Consider the following 20,716-nt stretch of genomic DNA (forward strand, 5'->3'; position numbering starts at 1 on the left):
ATTTCAGCTACTATTGCAAGTATTTCCTAATGGAGACCTGGCTAAGAAAGAAAGTGTTTTCCACTAAGCCTGTATTTTCAGATACATGTGGAACAACCTCTCTTCAACAGAGAAATTCAGGTTTTGGAACCATCACAACAACTTCTGTGCATAATGAGTAGACATTGGTGAGTTAAGAAACGCGAGAATAGCTCAGATACTGACAGCAATGCTAGAGAACTACAAGTTCAGGGCTCAGCATGCAGAATTTACACACTTGAAGTGTACAACATAAAACATGAAATTGAAGTATGTGAAAAATAATTACTGAAAAGGTACTTACAGTTTTTATGATAGCAGTATTTTAATTAAATGAAGAGTTACTGAGAGCACAAAAACTATAAAATGCAGAGGTACCCTCTTAGATCCAATACTTGATCACTACCACAGATGTATTAGTAATCGTACCACCTACTACTCAGGGATGAAAGGTCTCTTAAATTTATCAATTCAAAGTAAACAAACTTAATTGTGTATATACACAACTAAGGAAATTGATACCACCCAATACGGCTACAAATTCAACTGCACTGCATATTCTAAATATGTAATTTTGATATTACAAATACTACTTCAGCAATGAATACATGCAGACTGGACGCTATTGTTACACAACCTGATGTAGCTGTAGTTAGTGCACAAAGACGATTCCACCAGAGAGAAATTTTCAGAGTGAATGGTGTCCACTTCTCGAGGCACAAAATCACTTCTGCTCTCTAGTCAACAACAACTTTAGAGTTACAAAGTTCTGCCTATTTTCTGGGAGGACACGGGAGAAATTAAGGAAGGAGAAAAAAAAAAAAATCACAGAACCTAATCCTAATTTAACCCTAGAAACGTAAATTAAATAATACATCGATAACCTTAAAAAACAGAAATTACAATTCTATTATACAATCTTCTTCTTCACCTCAAACCAACACCTATAGGATATCAGCAATATTACTTGGGCAGTATGTAGAACCAACTGTAATATGTCCTTGTTGATCCTTTCCAGTCTTTTAAATAGCGAGTACCAAAACCATCCTCTCTGTTCCAGCTCACAAATTTCTTAAACGTAAATCCCCACCTACACATGTCCTTGTCACAGTTGGAAACTCTTCACTTACTATAGTAATATTACTACAGTTATAACCAGGATAACATATATGCTCATGACAATGCACTATAATGAAGCATAGGAGTATCAGTGCTAATGTATCAACTTGATATTCTACGTAAAGCAAAACACCCCATATTCAAATGTGCTCAATAGCTTGATCTTGTTTGGTTGTTAGATATGTGTCAGAAGATGACATTAGAATATGCCTTCCTTCGCTTCTTATGGTGCAATTCTTGATGAAAACCCATGACCTTTCTCTTAGCTGTACTGCTCTTCAGACCTGTTCAGAATAAATCTGCTGATTTCAGCTACAAAATTAAACCCTTATGCTTTTCTGTCATTGATAATGCAGAATTTGCAGGACTTATTAAAAAAGGCTTAAAGCTCTCCATAACTACTTTTCCGCCAAAACATTAGGGAATGTGGAAGGAATACAATGGAAGAAGCCAAAAAAAGACAAAGAAAATTGCCAGTTGTTCTCTTTTACCAGTATTTTTGCAGAATATGGCTCCAAACCTTCCACTTCCAATTCAGCTCTGCTGTCTCTATTGCTTCTAAAACTCCATGAAGAGGGTGGGATTATCCAGATATAGACAAGTATGGGCAAAGAATGTGATATTCTAAGTCATAACACTTTTTGAAACTTCAGCTATTAGTTGGGGGAAAAAAAAAATCTGTACCTGCCACCTGAGCATATCTGAGGCAGTGGACCTGCAACTACATTATTGATTATGCCACTTTGTATAATGTAGTCATCTAAGTAAGTTCATCTTCCTAGACCACATAAAATGTTTCTTCCACCTACGACACGACCCACAATCTCCACAGAGGGGTTGTTTATTTTAACAAATTATATTCTCCTTTTGAACTGTATTGTTAAACTATATTCTCATAAACAGTCCGTCTTTACAGTGTAATGTGCCTAATGCCCTGTGAATTTCAGATTAGATTTACAAAATTATTTAGCCCCATAGAAAGACTTACAAAAGCCAACACTATGAATGGTATATACCTTTTCCCATTAATTTGTACAGTGAGCTGGGCAATCAATTTGATTTTTGTAAAACTCAGGAGGCCCCATTTTTAGCTTTTCTAAAGGTTCCTCTTTTCTTTTTTTTTTCCCACCCAGGTTGTCAAAAACATACAAGAAAGAGCCCTGATCTTCCATCAAGTAGCATTAAAACCCAAGATACTGCTACTAAGCTGAAGCCTATCACTCTGTTTGGTGGCCACTACTGCCTGTTAAACGCTGCAACTCCATGACTTGGTTTTGTATTTTGTGATACTGCAAAGTGACAACTGAGTCCGGGGTAGTTTCTCAGGGCACCTGGATTTTGAGAACAAGCTATGCTGTTATGGTGTATCTGTTATGATATGTAACTGGGCACCCAAAACCACACTAAAAATACTTGTTAAGCTTTCTAGTTTTGCGCTTCAGTATACCAAGTTTCTACCTGAAGTGCAGGATTAGGAATGGGCATAGGAGTCATTTTATGCCTCAGAGCAGGAGCTGATTTTGGCCTTGGTCTTTTAATCTCTGGCTCTTCAACTCTTTGAAAGCCAATGTCGTCTTCACAGGATTTCCTTGAGGAGAGATGAGTGCACTCAATACCCTCCTCCCGATAATAATGCCCAGCGTTCCTGCTGCGCCCCTTGAGAGTGGCAGAGTCCTGTTTAAGTGCCAAGGAAACTGGAGCTTGGGCAGTGGCTGGGCTGGTGGGCGGTGATCCAGTTGTTACGGTAGACTCTGATGCAGAGCTTGTCTGCTGTTTATGCTTAAACTTAATAGAGTCACTTCTCTTAGGAGGAGTGGGAGGAGTTGAAGCCACTTCAGCTTTTGATGGCTGAGGTGAATGGCCTGTCACCTGATTAGGGGAAAGGTACTCCAGCTTGGGAGGAGTTGGTGGTCTTTTGAAAGTATCGGGATCAAAGATAGATTTCCTTTGTTTCGGCTTTTTGTACACAGAGAACTTTTCTGTTTCTGTTGCTGAGATATTAACCATGACTTTTGGCCAGGTACCACCGCTATGCTTAGTTCCATGTCCTTTGTCAAATGCAGTCTCAACCATCATACAGTCAGCTCCCGTGGGTTCATAAGGCAGCCTCCTGTTGTCCAAGTCAACAGCTCCAAAGCCTCGGTCCCCATATGTCTCTGGGCTGAATGAGCTGAGACTGTGTTCTGAATTACTGTGGCAACTGTGCACTGTGTTCCTATGAGAGTCTACTCGTAATGCGTTATTAGGGAAAGGCTTGTGATCACAAAATGAACCGCTGCTCTGATCACTCTGGTCCTTCTTGCCATCCATGATATCTGGATTGAAAATGTCAGTTTGTGTTGAGCTGTTGAGTTTCAGATTTCTTTTATTTTGGGCTTGTATCTCTGATGCATGAACCCTACAGTTTGATATTTTTTCTGAATCCTTCAGATTTTCAAATATATTTTGACCACTCCAAGATGAACTCTGAGGAAAAACCTACAACAAACAAACAAAAAACCCCAAGTGATCACCTTATTATTACAGCATATTCTAGCCTCCTTGATTTACCTGAATATACACCAATACATGCATAGACACAGTTGGGAGAAGCTTAATAAAGTCCTGCAGATGCAAAGCACAGAACACCAGGTAAAATGAAGCTAGAAAAAAATTTTGAAACATTTTCAGAACCATTCCAGAAGGGCAACTCCACACTGTGGCAGAAGCACTGTACTGACAGTGAAGGGACCTGCATTCTACTTCTAACTCTGTTAAGTGATACTAAACGTGACCAGCAGGTCGAGGGAGGTGATCCTGCCCCTCTACTCCGCTCTCGTGAGTCCCCACCTGGAGTGCTGCGTCCAGCTCCGGGGGCCCCAGTACAGCAGAGACATGGAGCTGTTGGAGCGAGTCCAGAGGAGGGCCACGAAGCTGATCAGAGGGCTGGAGCACCTCTCCTGTGAGGACAGGCTGAGAGAGTTGGGGTTGTTCAGCCTGGAGAAAAGAAGGCTCCAGGGAGATCTAATTGCGGCTTTCCAGTACCTGAAGGGGCCTACAGGAAAGATGGTGAGGGACTGTTTATCAGGGAGTGTAGTGACAGGACAAGGGGTAATGGGTTTAAGCTGAAGGAGGATTGATTTAGATCAGATGTTAGAAAGAAATTCTTTACTGTGAGAGTGGTGAGGCACTGGAACAGGTTGCCCAGAGAGGTTGTGGAGGCCCCATCCCTGGAAGTGTTCAAGGCCAGGTTGGATGAGGCTTTGGGCAACCTGGTCTAGCGGAGGGTGTCCCTGCCCACAGCAGGGGGGTTGGAACTAGATGATCTTTGAGGTCCCTTCCAACCCAAACCATTCTATGATTCCATGGTAAGTCATCTTTCACTGCCCATTTTCTCCTCAAACATTTAATCTTTTTACTTTCTTAAAAATCTAAAGCTCTCTGGAGCTGGAATTATCACTCACAAAGCCCGTGTGACAGGCCCAGCATAATGAGATTTTAAGCTCAAGAAGCAAACCAGAATATTTTTGTAGCAATAAGCGTGAAAAAGAAAGCCTTGTACTTAATTCTCATGATAATCAGAGTTCAGTTTTCTGTGCAACTCCCTCCTGCGTAAAAGCAAACCTTTTTGTACTCAGGAGACAGTTTATCTTTCATGTACAAAACTGCTGCAGCTCTGAAGCAGAAGCCAAGAAGAAAGAAGCAATTGTGCTGGAAGTCATTTCACGTGACCAGCAAACAAATGGGAAATTAGTAAGAACAATAAATATGTTTCATTTCCTACCAGACGCCACAATAGTCTTACTTTGGAAATAACTGTTGAGTGTGAATCAGTGAAATGCATCCAGTCTTATTTTTAGCAGAGACTTTCCCATGATGATATAGTAATTTTTTTTTCATTTTTTTCACAACTAAAATAATTCTGTATAAGTTCAAGAATATTCTGCAAATTTAGCTTCTCCTACTCACCTTCATCAGTGACAGGGTAAGGGAATCCCTACAGTTTCGTAGCAAAGCTTCACATTCAGTAAGTGACTTATTATCTAGTGCAATGCCATTGATCTAAACACACACAAAAAACCAAAACAGACATCTGTAAATCAAAGGTAGAAGGTGAGGAGCATCTTAAAGTGGCATCTCCAAGACAGGGAAAACAAGACTAAAGTCTGGTTGACTTCATGCTGTGCTGTTTCCATTCTCCACTAAAAAACCAAGCCTCTTAACTACAATTTCGCTATTCCTTCTAGACATAAAGCGTAACAAGACTTGTTTCCATACAGTAGCCTCTATGCATTTGTACATCACAGTAATCGCTTTCAGTTTCACAGGAGTTCATAAATCAGACAGGTCATTTAAGGCTGCAAATGCACACAGGGAAAAACTTTCCCCCCAAAAGTATGACACCTGTGATATCATCATTTAAAAGACAAGAAACCTTTCATATATACCTATTCAGTATAAAAATCACAAGTATCATTATATGTAAGCCAAGCATGAAGACTAAGTCAGTGTCTGTCAAAAATTCTCACATGAACTAAGCATAGCCAATAACCTGCACATTATGTTAATCACTCAGCCTACATATACATTAATTTATGATAAAGATTTAGTAAATACACAAAAAGGGTATAATACAGTGAAAGTAAAAAAAAAATATTGGAATGTTTGGGATCTTAAAGAGTAGCATCAATGATTAACACTTTAAAATAAATAAAAAACAAAAAAAGGAGAATGCATTCTTAAGACTTACAGCAATTATTCTATCTCCCACAGTAAGGGAACCCTCTTTGGCAGCTGGGCTTCCAGGCACAACAGCAGCAACAAATACTCCATTTTCTAGACTGACCCCACTATCTGAAATACACAAAATAAACATGAATTTACTCCTGCAATTCAAACACCTTGCTCAAACAACATGTCTGACCTGCCCGCGTGAGAAAGAAATATAACTACAGAACCAATTGAATTTCAATTTCTGAAAACTCTTTCAAAAGAAATAAGAACACAGTGGGGGAAAATAGAGATATATCCCAAAATTTAATATAATCATACAAAGCTGGGGTGACTGATTGGTTTAAGGGTCTTGTTTAGACTCCCAGTAACACTCCAGACAGGCAACTAACTAGAACTAAGTATTAAAAAACAAAAACAAAACCCACCCAAGAACAAAAAAGAAAACCTATACTTACAGAATAAATATATCATCAATATGAGCATTCTTACTTTGCTAAAAACAATTAATGAAAATCCTATCTAGGAGGTAGTAACAGTTTAAGTGGGATTTAAGCAGAGGCTCAGAGCATGTACCTTTATGTCAAGCCATTTTTGGCTGAACACGAGCCATTTATATACAGCCATTATAGCCACTACAGCCATTACCTTTATGTCCGGAAACATTGATGTGAAGAGGTGTGATCACTCGCCCACCTAAGGACTTCCTTCTTCGAACCACCATGTTAATAACACCTCCTCCATTTAGAACAGCTTTTATAACTTGCTTTTTATCCTTATTAGTAAGATCTACATCATTTATCTTCAGTAACCAATCATTCACTCTGGCAGATAAACAGAAATAAGCAGGTCAGTGTTATAACCATATTTTGCTGGATGCAGCACATGCATAGCATTCATAAAAAGGGATGCAACAGAGCTGATGTCAATATGCTAATCCTTAATTCTCGGGAGTTCTCTGTTCCTGAAAATGCATTAAGTAGTAGCTAATTGAAAATCAGGACTTCTAGTCTGCATTTCATTAGCAAGAGTATATCCTCAAATCAGTAATGACTACTCCTTATTTAAAAGCAACTCTTTAGAGGAGAGTGGTTAAAAATTTCCTATCAACACTAAAAACAGGAGCAGGTTTCAAATTATCCCTTGCTCTACTCTCCTGACCCCCTGCCCTACCCCAATAGCTCACCCTCATGTCTTTCCCAAAATTTAAATAAATAGATCAAAGTTTGAGGAGACTATAAACGGAGTAGGCGAGACACAGGGAAATAAAAGAACATTTCAAATCCTGGTGAGTTTTAAGAGATGAGTCAAATAGCAGTTAATTTCTGTAATGCTTTTAGGCATTGGTCTCAGTGCGATTTTCCAATCAACATTAATAACATGACCAATGACAAGAAAGAACTTTAAAAAATGTGAAAAACTGAAGACAATTTACAGTACGCTCATATTTAGTTTATTATGATCAACAAAAGACAAGTATCTTCCAAAGTCAAACCCTACCTTAATCGACCATCAGCGATACTTCCTTTGTCTACCTTGGTAACAAAGATCCCACAGTCTCCAGGGAGGTATGGCTCATTCACGCCTTCTGCCACATCAAAACCAAGTGCTTTCAAGTCCATATCGTCCTAACAATAATATTATTAACAAGTGACTCAGCTGCCCTGGCAACTATTGTGCCGCTGTCCGTTAGCAAGAGACTTTACTACATGTTTGTACTATGCACTTATATTTACATGGTAGCTGCTCTAGGCAAGGTTTTATATTTTCTATGTCAATATATAAGCTCCCAATTTCATTAATTAGGCATCCTCTGGCATTAGCACAGTCCTTCTCTCTCTCAGATTAAGCCTGAAATACTGCATAAGGGGAATTTCACCAAAGAGGAACAGGAAAGCAGAAGAGCATGCAAGAAAGCACGTTCTGACACGTATAACCTGTTTTAAGGTATGATGCCGGATGTGTAATAAGAGAACAAGGACATGTTCCCCAAGAATGGGCACTACTTGAAGAAAAAACAATTGTAAAGGTAAGGAAACAGCATTGTGTTTTAGTGATGAACTCAGAAAGGCGTCTGCTTTGATATGGCTAAAGACCAGAAGTAAACAGGAATGAAAACTCTAACATTATGGGGAACCATATCTAAATACAGATTAGAGGGAATATTGTACCAACCCGAGCCCAAACCAGATCATCCTCGATGTGAAAAATGATAAACTTCTTTAACAAATCAGTCACTGAACCAAGCAGGGAAATTTTAATTTAGTGTTTGCTTTGATAAATGTTAAGGTCACTGTAAAAAAAACCTGGTTAAAGAAAATAAACTGGGACCAGGTTTATAAAATGATTTATTATTGCTATATTCAGTGTTAAATAGTACACTTATAAAAATTAAAGAACTCTACTTGAAATCAACTGGATCAACCATCTCAGCATACCAAAGTGAGATGATACTTGAAATTTGAAATCTAACATGCAAAAATTCAGTAGAGCTTAAATCAGCCATGTAAGGCATGGTTCTAGACATGGTTCGATGATTAATCCCCTTAAAATCAGAAGAGCAGAAAGTCTTCAGGGAAGCTGAAGATAAAACATGCAAAAATATGAATATTTACCAGAAATTAAATTGAGCTAAACCTGCCAAAAATATACTAAAATCTTTATGATTCTTCCAAATGTTCTATATAAGAAAAAAATTCATAGCGAAGAATAAATTAAGATCGAGTAGAGATCACAGTATCACTGCACAGCCCCAGAGCTGAAAGGTGAATATTATTTTTCTCAGTTTTGAGCTGAGTGGTTATGTAGAACACAAGCTTAAGCAGACAGGTTAAGTTGAAAGAAAAATAAAAGGATTTAAATTTATTCAATTCTATACTCTCCAACCTGAAATACAAATGCTGGTTGGTCAGCAAGGATTTTCCCATATATCTAATCAAGGTTGGCACAATATTATTACCATAATTTCATAGCAGCAAGTGTAACACCTATGTTTAGGAAAGGGAAACATATATTCAAATGACAAAGTCTGTGCATTTGATCTTTGAAGTAAAGAATAACTAAATACTTGCACATTAATGGAAAATTCATCAGGCTGCAATGTTGTTTACCACAGGTATAGCATATGCTAGACTTGCTAACTGATTTTCCAGACAATGGAAAAGCTAAATTACTAGTTATCAATTAAAATGGAGAAGATGGCAATGTACATAATCTGATGATGCAGGAGCTGGTCAAAAGAGATGAAAAAGCACAGTGAAAAGGAATTGTTATCCCAGAATGAATGTACAAACAGTGGTCCTGATGGATCAGCGCTGGTATTCAGTTCATATAGCCTTTTCCATCTATATATTTCAACATATAATAATACTAAATAATATTTTTAGTATCAAAAAAGGAATGTCTTAGTGATTCTGTTGAGATACACTGTCAGAACACAGACAGATTGGAAGACCATAAAAAAACATGACCCCAAATATTGCAGTAAAATAAAAGGGATTTAATTTGACAGCATTAAATCACAAACTTTGTCATTCAGGAATGAGAAAGAAATTCTGGTATATGCAGAAGCTGTTATAAATGAAACACAATCTGGAAGACCACCTGTGTGTTCTATGTGGTCAAAAAAAATACTATTAGCAAACAATGTGATGTGCTAGCCCAAAATTTCAAATAGAACAGCATTCAAGACTTGCATGCAAAGCAGTGAAATAAAAATTCTAGACTACAATGAAGAAAAATAAAATCAAATAGAGAAAAGTACTACTAGGATAACGAAAGGATGTAGAGGTTGTCTAGAAAGCTAAACGTAACAACTTTATTTAATATGCCAAAATGGAAAAGGGATTTAACTCCCTCTACACAAAAGCAAGGGAGACTGGTATCTCCCTTCATCCCAGTTTTTTCAGCTGAACAGCAATGTTGCCCTAAAATACATGTTCATCATGAATAAATATTTTTAATACTTTAAAACATCTAATCATCAAATCTGAGCAAATGTAGGAGAAATAACTTCATGTAAAAGCTTAACTATTTTATGCATAGATTGTAAGTGATGTTGCCTATAAGAGTAGAGGACTAGTCTCTCTCGCATCTTAAGTTTTGGCTGCCTTGAGCACTGCCATTTTTGCAATGAATCACTATAAGAACACTAAATATTTAACTTCAAACATTTTTTTATAGTACATGGACCTGGGTACCCTGCAAGATCAGATGGAGGAATTATTTTTATTTATAATTCATATGAAAAAAAAATATAAAGCTTGTGTATAACAGCTTGGTTTTGTCTGCTACTTTCATCTAGATGTTACTGCATTTGCTGCACGTGTGTGTGTGGTTCCTAGCACAACAACAATAAAGAACTAAAAAAAATACAGATTAGAGTTATTTTTAATCATACCTAGTATCAAGATGTTATAAGTGACTTCAAAGCTATCCAATACATAAGACAATGCAGCTTGTGTTTTTTACTTACTCTGTCTTTCTCAAATTCTACTACTTCTGTTTCCCATTCCAGAGAATCTGTGTCTATGGCTGAGTCATGGGAACTATGGGCCATCAACTGACGGAATCTGGCCTCCTTTTCTAACTGATTCTCCATCTTCTCCCTAGGCAAAGAAAAAAGTTATTTATACACACAGACAACCCTTTTAAATAAACTGATACACAATGTTATTACCATGAGATACCTTATATTTTCTTTTCTAAATCAAAAATCCAAGCTGTGTCAGAAATTTGCCCCGTGCTTCCATCTTTCCAATATTCTTGGGCTGCTATTGAATTAACTTTGCTTTTCTATATATTGTCTTAACGTAGTCTTAGATTTTTTGCATTCTTTTTACACAATTGAAGTGCATAACTAGGTTTCTAACATGCATTTAATTTACCCTTAGATGAGCTGCATCAGTATGCTCATGACGAGTGGGGCATGATAAATACCAACAGCAAAACCTCTTCAGCAATGCATTGAGATGACGTATGATGCACATCTTCCTTGCATTCATAAGCAGTGAAAATCCAGTTGGCAGGAACTAAGTTGCAGTCAATCTGACTTCAGTGAAAGATTCCCACATTGCTTAAGTGTATCTCCACAGTACAAAGCTTAGAATACATGTCTTATTAATAAGACAAAAAGGTTAAGATAGTAGGGACTTCGGATTCAGCCAATCACAATAATTTCCATAACAACTAAAAATACAGGCAGTGTTTCCATATACAATATCATGAATACCTGCAGCCCCACAGCTATAACAGCATGATTCACTTGTGAACACAGCTAAGAAACCAAAGTTTTTATCGCAAACTTCCATGCAGTTTGATCATTTCTCCAACATACTTCAGTTCCTTTAGTTCACGCACAGCATCGTTTTTCTGCTTTCTCATGTCATCTAGATTGCGAAGAGCTTCAGCCAAGTCACTCACAGCCCGGTCTCTCTCCCTCCTTAAGTTGTCACACAAAGTCCTTCAAAAGCAAAGAAGTTTCCGTTTAGTTACTTAAAACCTATCCAGGTAACAAACTAGTTTTACTACATTGTGTAGTTAACGCAAAATTTAAAAAAGCAGTTTCAAAAGATCTCTCAAAAGTATAAGGAAGAAAAAAATTACATATGCTAGGTCTTAAGGAAAAGTTTGTCAAGACAACAGAAACTTTCTTCATCCCTTTCAAAACTTTATTTCTACTTATGTTCTTTAAACTAGCAGAAAAAAATTCTGATTGAAGTATTTTCCCATAGTTCCTTACCTATATTTAGTAGCTAATATGTTGAGCACTTTTTGTGACACGTCACCAGAAGAACTATTTGCAGGACTGTACCTATATAGCAGGATTAGGTATATCATGCCTAAAAGAATGCATACTTTGTTTTTCTTACGTAGCAGTGCTGTTAGGCTCTATAGTATTACTATAGTATCACTAGTCATTGTCTTGCATACCCATAATAAGTCAAGTATCTTGTAAGGTGCCCTCACCTTTAAAAAAAAAAAATTCACCCTGTGACAGTTAATGCAGAGGTTCCAACAAGTTGAAGAAAGTGCTAGCAAAACCCAGCAAGTCCTAGAATTGCATCAACTGTTACAAAGATCACTCATGTTCCATTTGGCATTCACTCACCGTATACTTTCCCTTTCCGCAACAATCTTATCCCGCTCCTGAAAGGCCCAATCTCTCCTACACTTGGCTACTTCTGCTTCCTGGACAGCTTCCTTCAGTTCTTGTGACATTGCCTCATATTGTTTCCGAAGCATTTCAATTTCTTTGTTTGCTCTTTCTATGTCTAGGGTAGCAGAATCTTGTATCTGGGAATTAAGAAACATAGATCAGTATTTTAAGCACAATTTTTAGGTAAGTATGCACAAACAGCTTTTACTATCTGTGTGTTACCTGATGTATTCAATTCTCATGTTTTCCTGAAAAATGATTATTTACCTTAATGGTAACTTGGGGGGGAGGAGATGAAAACTGTTTTAATATATTTCATTCAGTGGCACACAAATTCGTGCGAATACAATCTACATGAATCAAAATGCTCACTTCAAAATAACATCAGTGAACATTTTGCATTTCAGAGATGACTTTCCATGCTTCTATCTTGTTCTGCTCAGCTATTATAAGCAGTTACAACATAGATTTCCTGCATTAATGTCTGTTATTTACCCTGGGAGAACTAGATGTACATATCCACAACACAGACTTGTCCCTTAACTCCAACGCAGAGCAAAGGAATTCAAAAAAGTTTTGTTTGAATGTTTCTTACTTTAGATAAGAATTACTCTCTTTTTAAATTAACTTGTTCCTCTAACATTCTGTATTTTGAACAAGTGAATATCACCATCACTATGGTGACAATAGTAAGACAGACACACAGAGAATACTCCAAGCTTGCAGCACAATTAACACAAGCCAACTACAACTGTACAGCCCACCACAAACACGGAAGGCCACGGGCTTGCAAACAACCGTGTGCAGTTAATTTAAAGAATGTAAATAAGTCTAATGAATCTGACTAGACTTGTCATTTGATTAAAGATTAAACTTTGGAGGAATGTTTTTAAGACCTGAATGAACGTATATCAGAGAGACTACTAAGTCACAATTAATATACTTTAAAGGCTCTTTTTTTTCCTCTGAGTTATAATTATATTCAAAACTAAGAGAGCACTGAAGCTTAAATCCCAGGTTTATTTTCTCACCTCAACAAAAAAAAAAAAATTGTAACAAATAAGACCAAACAGAGGCTATGAAGTGTCATGTTTGGCCTTTTGACTGCCTCTTTCATTTCCAAGGACCACTTTCTTCTCTTCCAGTCCACTGGCAGGAAAAAGACAATCAAAAAACCCACCCAGATCAAACAAACATTTATATTTAAAATGTCAATTTGGAGTCTGCCAAAGGTGAGCACCTGAGCGGATCCATTGCTAAGTCACAGCAAAGTTCACCCAAGCTTACTTGGCTTCCTTGAGAAAAGCACAAGTTTCCAAAAATCCCACTGGCTTGGCCATTAAAAATCAAACACAATGAAGTATTTAATTCCAGTACAACTGAAAACATAGTTTAATTGCTTCCCCACCCACTCATTTGGGATTGGCAAATCACTGTGACAGGCAAAACAAACTTTGTGTACTGGTAAAGGGTTGGTATTCAATGAAAAGAGAATACAAGTTTAATGAAAACAACCCAAAATATCTAGTTGAATATTAAATAATTTTGTACTCCTTAGTTATTTCATAAGCATATAAGTTGTGCTACCATGCATTTTCATACTACATTATACGTAAGCATTTACAGTTGTATGTGGATTGATGTTTAGTATCGCACACAAGACCAGAGCATCAGTAAGTGTACAGAACTGTAAGAATGTTACTACCCACACAGAGACATAAATTGTCAGAATAGCGTATTTATACTAAGAATGTGTACAGATTAGAAAATTTACAATCACACTTCAATTAACTTCCTTTATGAAGCATTAGAAATAGCTAACATCCTGAGCAGCTCACAGGCACAAACACCACACGTTAGAGATGGCAAGAAGCCTACCAGCAGGTAATAAACTGGATGCAATATTTTATTTGCCATTTATTTTTACAGACAAAAACTTAATATGAAGCATGACTATTTCTTTCAAACAAGAAGTTCTGTCACTATGTCTTGAAGAACGTATGTGCGTTTATATGTAGGAATTTTAGAGTGACTCACGGAAAAGGGGCGAGATTCTCAATGTGCCCAGACCTTTAACTAATCTCTTGAAAATTACTGACCATTTGAAGCTAAGAAAGAAAGAGTCATCTGTGAAGACTTGCAATACCTGACGGGCTTGATAATATTCCCTCAGTAGATGGTCCCTCTGGATGATAGCTTCTGTTCTCTCTTTCCTGGCAACATCTCTTTCCTCCTTCACTGTCTCTATATCCTTGCAGGCTTGGTCAAGTTCCTTCTGGGCCTCAGCTTTGTCCTTCACTTCATGACAGTATTTTTCCAGCAACTCATTCCTCTCACAAATTGCTCGATCTCTTTCCACTAGAGCTGAGTTTAGCTCCTAAAACAAGATCCATTGTTTGCAGCAGGTTAAGCACAGAAGGAAATAGTTTGTCTTTCCAATGGTGTACACACTGACACCTTAAAAGCCTAGAGAGTTTACCACTAATGTTCTGAAAAATGGGAGCAGAACAGACTGTGTTCACATTACATACAAGTAAGTACTAGCAAAGAATATTAAATGTGGTATTAAAGATATCACACCATCACATTAGCACAGTGCTATGTCAAAAGTAAGCAAGAATCTGGGAGCACTCACAGTTTGAGGAACCTAAATGAGTGAATGTTATTAAACAGTCAGATTTGGTGTTTTAAAAAAGGCTTTAAATATGGCAAAGGGTAAGAGAATATATTGCAAATATTTTTAAGCAACTGCCTCAATTTCGTAGGACTGAAATCATTTAGACAATCCAGCTACATAAGTATCTTACAGCTTCCTCCTAAGTTTTAAAGGGACATTAAAGTCACATGCCAGTAAGATACCAATGTGCAAGATACCGAATGTTCAAAGGTAAAACTACAGTATGCAGTAAAGCAGAATGACAGTACATCCTATTAAATATGGAATTCAACTGCATCATAATATAAAAGATGAGTAAAACGTAGCTCTAAAATACAATCTGTCCTTTTAAAATAGTTCAAACTAGACTTCTTATTGGAAGAATGAGGCATTGAAACAGTTACGTTTCATGGCACTAAATTTTTAGATGATCGAGCTCTCTAGAAGCATTCAGCCAACAGCTACAAAGTAGTCCTTCTACATATTGGCACTCCTAGCTGGAAACTATTAATATTTTGATCTCAAAGAGATTACCAGAGACAGCTGACATCTGAAGAGCAAAAGAAGGAAAGGGTTCAAATACTTAAGGATAGAAAAACATCATGTCATAAACTGACTTCCATTCTATTTTCCTCTACGGTTTGCAAGGAATGAGATGGATTATTTAAAGCATGGATGACAACTGCATTTTGCTGTACTAACATAATTGTTTTCGAGATATGGCATCTAATTAAGGCCAGTCAGGCTGTTAAAACAGTTCTGTAACAGTATTAAAACAGATTTTTTTGCTGCAGAGCAAAAGACAAGCACTAGAATTAATGACTCACACTGTGAACTTAAAACATATCAGTGAATTGCAATTACCAGAGCACTCAAGTTTTTCAACATCAGTAAGAGCTTCCATTGCTCAGTACCTCTGAAGAGAGAAATCCCTGATCCATCTGGTGGTGCAGAGAAGTTTTAGTACTGGAAGCAATGGTTTGCACAGCTTACCTATAGGCTGTATAAAATGTGCATTCAAATGCATGTATAAGACTTAAACAAAAGTCTTTTCCAGCATGCAGCACAGATGAAAGTCATCAAGTATCAAGGAAGAGGGAAAGTTCCCAAAAGCCCTTCATTAAACAGGAATTTACAGTACTTTAAGGTGATTTGAAAAAATACACATTGCCATAGTTTATTCCAGCATGCTTGATATAAACTATCTGAATAAGAGCAGCCATTGCCTCCAGTGGTCAGTAGTAAAATTTCACCTCTGTCTTTTTCCTGTGACATTTGCACAAAATCACAACATGACAGCACGAGGCAATGTGCCATTTGGCGCTGCTTAGAACAGCTTCTGTTTGGAAACATTAGAGTGGTTTAGTTTGAAGAACTGTTCTGAATTTGTGAAGAATTCTTACATTTGAAGGAAGTTCTCACATCTGAATATAGTGCAATAACCTCATGCAGGATAAAATAAAATACAGCAGGTCTATTAAACAGAGGGGAAAGCTGACTGCCACTGAGCAGTGAAGAAAAATGCATGTCTGTGCCCTGCCAACATCTCACTCACCAGTCCTCTGCTCTTTCCTGTTCTCATTCAAACACCCCTTCAACTCGTCTAGGTAGGAGCGAACACCCATGGATTTAAAATTTTATTTTCCTACCCCTTAAAGCACTTGGACAAATTACTCAAAGTGCCACAATCAGAGATAAAACAAATTGGAGCAGAATGACTAATTGTGGCTATTTCCATCAGTATTCCTTACTAGCTACCCTGATTCCACTGACATCAACAACAGACGTTTCTATTGACTTAGTGGCTTTGATGAAAGTAGACCAGATATGAAACATGTATTAAAAACTCACTCACTGTAGAAGCTAAATTACTTAACTGGCAAATACACAGGGTTGAAAACTAAGAATTCTTAAAACCAGAAGTTAGTTATCTTTAAAAGCTCTGATGCCATATGTCACAATCCACATTATGTCCCTCAATGATGGTGTGATTTAAAAAAAGCTCCACACCTTAATTTTTCATAAATGGCATTTTGTTCAAATGTAATGCTGTGAAAAAAGTAAAATGAGATTTATAGGCAATGGAATACATTTGCTTGTATCTATTTCATGCTAAATTAAGTATTTGTAAACCAAAGGGTCAAGTCAATGTATGTCAGCTGAAATGAAACCAAGCAGTAAATCGTGTTTTGGAAATCTTAACAGCATCATGATAACATGGTTGTGATATAAGCATTTCAAGAACATATTGCTGAAAAATACAAAGTTCTGGTTTCACACGCTTTAAGGCATGCCTCAGTTCTAGTGAAAAATCTTCAAAATATCCTCTTTAACTAAGGAGGGCAAATGAGTAAGAACATGCATCTCAGCACAGGCTTTGCAGAAATATCGGAGACTACTTTATCATGTACCGTCATAGTAGAAAGCATCCAGTGGTTCCTGTAGAGGTTAGAAGTTGAAAATAATGAATGTTTAGAGCTATATTGTTACAGAGAGCATTACTTGAAAAGACACAGAAGACTAACGCAGTAAAGGAAGGATTTATATTCAGCAGAACAGAATTAAGCGAATAGCAAATTTCAACTGACTGGTGCTCTATTCAAATATACAATCTTAATGAATCAATAGTAAAAAGGGCCACTATAGGAAAACATCACCACAGAATTTCCTCTTTGCAGTGCATTCCTATTTTCCATAAATCAGTCATACATTTCTGATTCCAGCATTAGCAACGTATACTCACGTCCCTTCCCCATCGAAACAATAGGCTAGTACCTGTCTTAAAGCTTCCATCTCTTCACTAGCCACTCGCTTCTCCGAAGAAGTGTTCTTCAGTTTGGACTCTGCAAGCTCCAGCTCTGTTTGAAGCTTATCTACCTCTTTAATTACTTGATCCCTCTCACTCATTATGAGGCGGTATTCATTGAAAACAGAATCCCTTTCTTCCTTGTATTTTTCTGCATCCTTTGCTGCTTTCAGCTGCATTGTTTTGAACCTTGTCACCTCGGACTGTAATCGCTCCATTTCTCTCTGTAACTCTTTGTTTTGTGCTGTGGCGTTGCTTAGTTCCTGTTGTACCAATTCAAATCTAAAACCAAGCAGAAATGCCAATAAGATATTTGTTCCTCACTTTCCTTTTTCATAGATTGAGGATTAGGCTGAATAACCAAATGTGTGCATTGGTAAAACACAACCACAGGGGACATCTTAGACAATGTACTCCACAGTGCTGCAAAATAAAAGTTAGACTAATTATTGCTTTAGGAATATTAAAGAACCTTTAGGAATATTAGATAACCTCTTTAAGGAACTGAAAGATAAAAATTGTTAGAAATAATTTAGAATTAGTTTAATGATTAAAAGTAAATTTCTATCAAATTATTCTTAAAGGAATGCAAAACATTGCCATTATGTAATAGCACAAGTTTAACCTTACTTATTGCGTTGAGATCTGCCCATCTTAGCAGTTAATTCTTTCTCCCAGCACACACTGCCAGGCATGTGGGAAAAAGGGAAACAAATGCAGAAAGTTGAAAAAAAAAAAAAGAACAACTTCCACATACCCAAATATGCCACAAGGTTGGTAATGGAGAATTTAGGGGAGAAAAAAAGTGGGTTTACAGTAAAAATGCAGACAATGGAACTAAAACCAGGTAATTCAAACATTACTGTTTGTTGTCGTCAGTAGGTCATCCAGTAAAACTGAAATGTAAAATATTAAAACTGTCGCAAATAATTTTTTTTAAAATTTAACAGACAAAAACATATGCGCTTATCACTACAACCTACTGAAGTATGGCATAATCAAAACAAGGGAATAAGAAGTTTTAATTAAAAGTAGTAACTTCTGTGTTTATATTGACAGAGCATTCTTAAAAGTGGGAATATAATTCCACAGACAAGTTCACCATTAGGTCTGAAAAGGAACTTCTCCTGAGAGCAGTGTTTTACCACAATTGGACACTAAGATTTCCTTGCATGTTTTTTCCAAAACTCCCAAATAAATGCCATTGATGGAAACACTGTACCTAACCCGCTGGATTTTTAGGATTACCCAAATTTCAGGTGCCCACAAACCTCTGGCAGACTTTGTGGTCTGTCTGTCTCTCTTATACACACACGTCTCACACTGTTTAGAAGTGCAATTTCTTGTCTAATCCAGTATGTTGCCTGACCTTTCCCAAGAGAGAGCTGTAAACCCAATTTCAAGTATTTCCTTGAAAAACCCAGTGTATTCAAAGCATTGCCATAGCACTACTGAGGCAGCTGCCAGTAATTTCAAAACCATCACCCTGCTCCTTTCGGGAAATTCTTCAGTTTAAGAGATCATCAGGCTTGGCAGTACAGAAGACCTAACATATTACAATCTGGATTTCTTTTGTCTTTTCAGAACAGTGAGCATGAAGGTAAGAAGAAAATACTATAGGAGAAGTACAAGAATCTATCAGAAATCTAAGATGGAGACCATACCAAATAACCTCGCTGCCATGTGAGAACCCCCAGTACATTTGAAAACTATTTGAGGGTCAAATCCAGGACAGCACTGGGAAGATACAGGAGAGAGGGGAGGAGAAAAGATTTAAGGCAATGTTTGCCAAAACAAAAAGTCATCAGAAAGGAAGGGGAAAAAAACCCACCAAAAACCAACCAAACCATGACACGCATACTAGCACAGGGAATTAATCAGAAAGGAAAGTCTCTGTCATAGCCAAGACATTCATATTAAATAGTGATAAAAACCTGAAAGCAGGGTTCCAGCTGAAACACCTTGGTCCTGCTTGACCTTGCAAGGAGGAAATACAGGCAGCTGGATCACATTTTCACAGATGCTTTCTGTTGAGAAAGCCCATTTCTAACAACTGTTGTGAATCGATTGCAAGTAGCAGGGTTAGATGGGTCAGTAGCAGTAAGCACAGGTTTATAAGGAGCAACCAACACTGAAAAGAACCCTCACCAGGACCACTTGCTTTATCTTCAACGCAATTGCAAACGGGCAGATGTGTCCAAGTGCCATAGCCCACATGCACAATGCAGAGACCCACATGTAGGGTAAGGTTTAGCACACAGGAATTAGATAGCAGGTATAACTAATTTGTAATCTGCAAACTATTCACTGACTAAATCATCTTGGTAGCATTCGTATGCTGTGTATTATTGTGACAATGTTATAGATAAAAGAAAAAAGGCTGAATGCTTCTCTGATATTTTTTAAGGCCAAAGATTCATTCAAAATGAGACCTGGGCCACCACTGCAGCCTCACTCTTCCTGCTGTCTTTAAAACCTATTTTGACTGCACTTACACTAGGTATTGATAAAAAAGTTTGGTGCTGCAACTTATGACCCATTCATCCTGAAACTAAAATTATTTAAGTCTTATATTCTGAAAACTGTAGTCACCTGAAATGCATTTTAAAAAATTTGGTCAGTCACCCAGAGAAATAGGGTTTTGGTTATGAAGCAAGGGTATAAACATAAGACAAATAAAGTTTTCTATAAATAGAAACAAGTGAAAAAGCAGCCCAGACCAAAAGTCAACCAAATAAAAAGCAAAAATTCCTGAAGTTCAGTTATATTAATTTAGCTGGATCCCTGCTTCTCAGGAACATGAATATCTTTCATGAAATTCTTAAAACCAGCCTCTGTTCAGTATCAAACCACACCTTCCTCTCAAGGAGGAGACCTATATCACAAGCCATAATACAAATATGTTGAGCTTCTGCCATGTATCAGCATGGTTGCAGTATTTCTTGTAGTATATACTAGGTTTTCCCTCACTTTCAGGAATCCATGGCAGTCTAAGTTACATAACTTATTCTCTTGTTACTCATATTCTCCTATAACTTAATTAGATGTACTATGTACTTGCTATTCATGTGTACATTATTATCTATGCTCAAATCTCACCTTTCTGAAATACTAAAAGTCTATGAACATGGAAAACAACATTTTTTGGCATTAGTCTGTGGGAGTTGCATATTACCTCTAACATATGTCAGTGAAAACATTCTCAACATGCCCACGGATGCTCTTTGGAGTCCTTACGTATATTAGCATT

At 37.2% G+C, this 20,716-nt stretch overlaps 1 protein-coding gene across 7 annotated transcripts in view; it reads right to left on the reverse strand.

Annotated features, from left to right (window-relative positions):
• The window catches only part of DLG5 (discs large MAGUK scaffold protein 5), a 111,453-nt gene that overhangs the window by 22,785 nt on the left and 67,952 nt on the right, over positions 1-20,716 (reverse strand). For 5 of the 7 annotated variants that reach the window (XM_054832311.1, XM_054832310.1, XM_054832309.1 and 2 more), the window contains 10 exons: positions 17,436-17,748; positions 14,151-14,381; positions 11,957-12,141; positions 11,183-11,308; positions 10,322-10,454; positions 7,348-7,475; positions 6,496-6,671; positions 5,867-5,970; positions 5,086-5,178; positions 2,596-3,615 (listed from right to left, as the gene is read on the reverse strand). In XM_054832311.1, the coding sequence (XP_054688286.1) occupies positions 2,596-3,615; positions 5,086-5,178; positions 5,867-5,970; positions 6,496-6,671; positions 7,348-7,475; positions 10,322-10,454; positions 11,183-11,308; positions 11,957-12,141; positions 14,151-14,381; positions 17,436-17,748 (2,509 nt within the window). The remainder of the gene's footprint in view (positions 1-2,595; positions 3,616-5,085; positions 5,179-5,866; positions 5,971-6,495; positions 6,672-7,347; positions 7,476-10,321; positions 10,455-11,182; positions 11,309-11,956; positions 12,142-14,150; positions 14,382-17,435; positions 17,749-20,716) is intronic. The other 2 variants (XM_054832313.1, XM_054832312.1) reach the window with 1 other exon arrangement.

The sequence above is a fragment of the Grus americana genome, chromosome 7 (assembly GCF_028858705.1).
Source record: "Grus americana isolate bGruAme1 chromosome 7, bGruAme1.mat, whole genome shotgun sequence".
NCBI lineage: Eukaryota > Metazoa > Chordata > Aves > Gruiformes > Gruidae > Grus > Grus americana.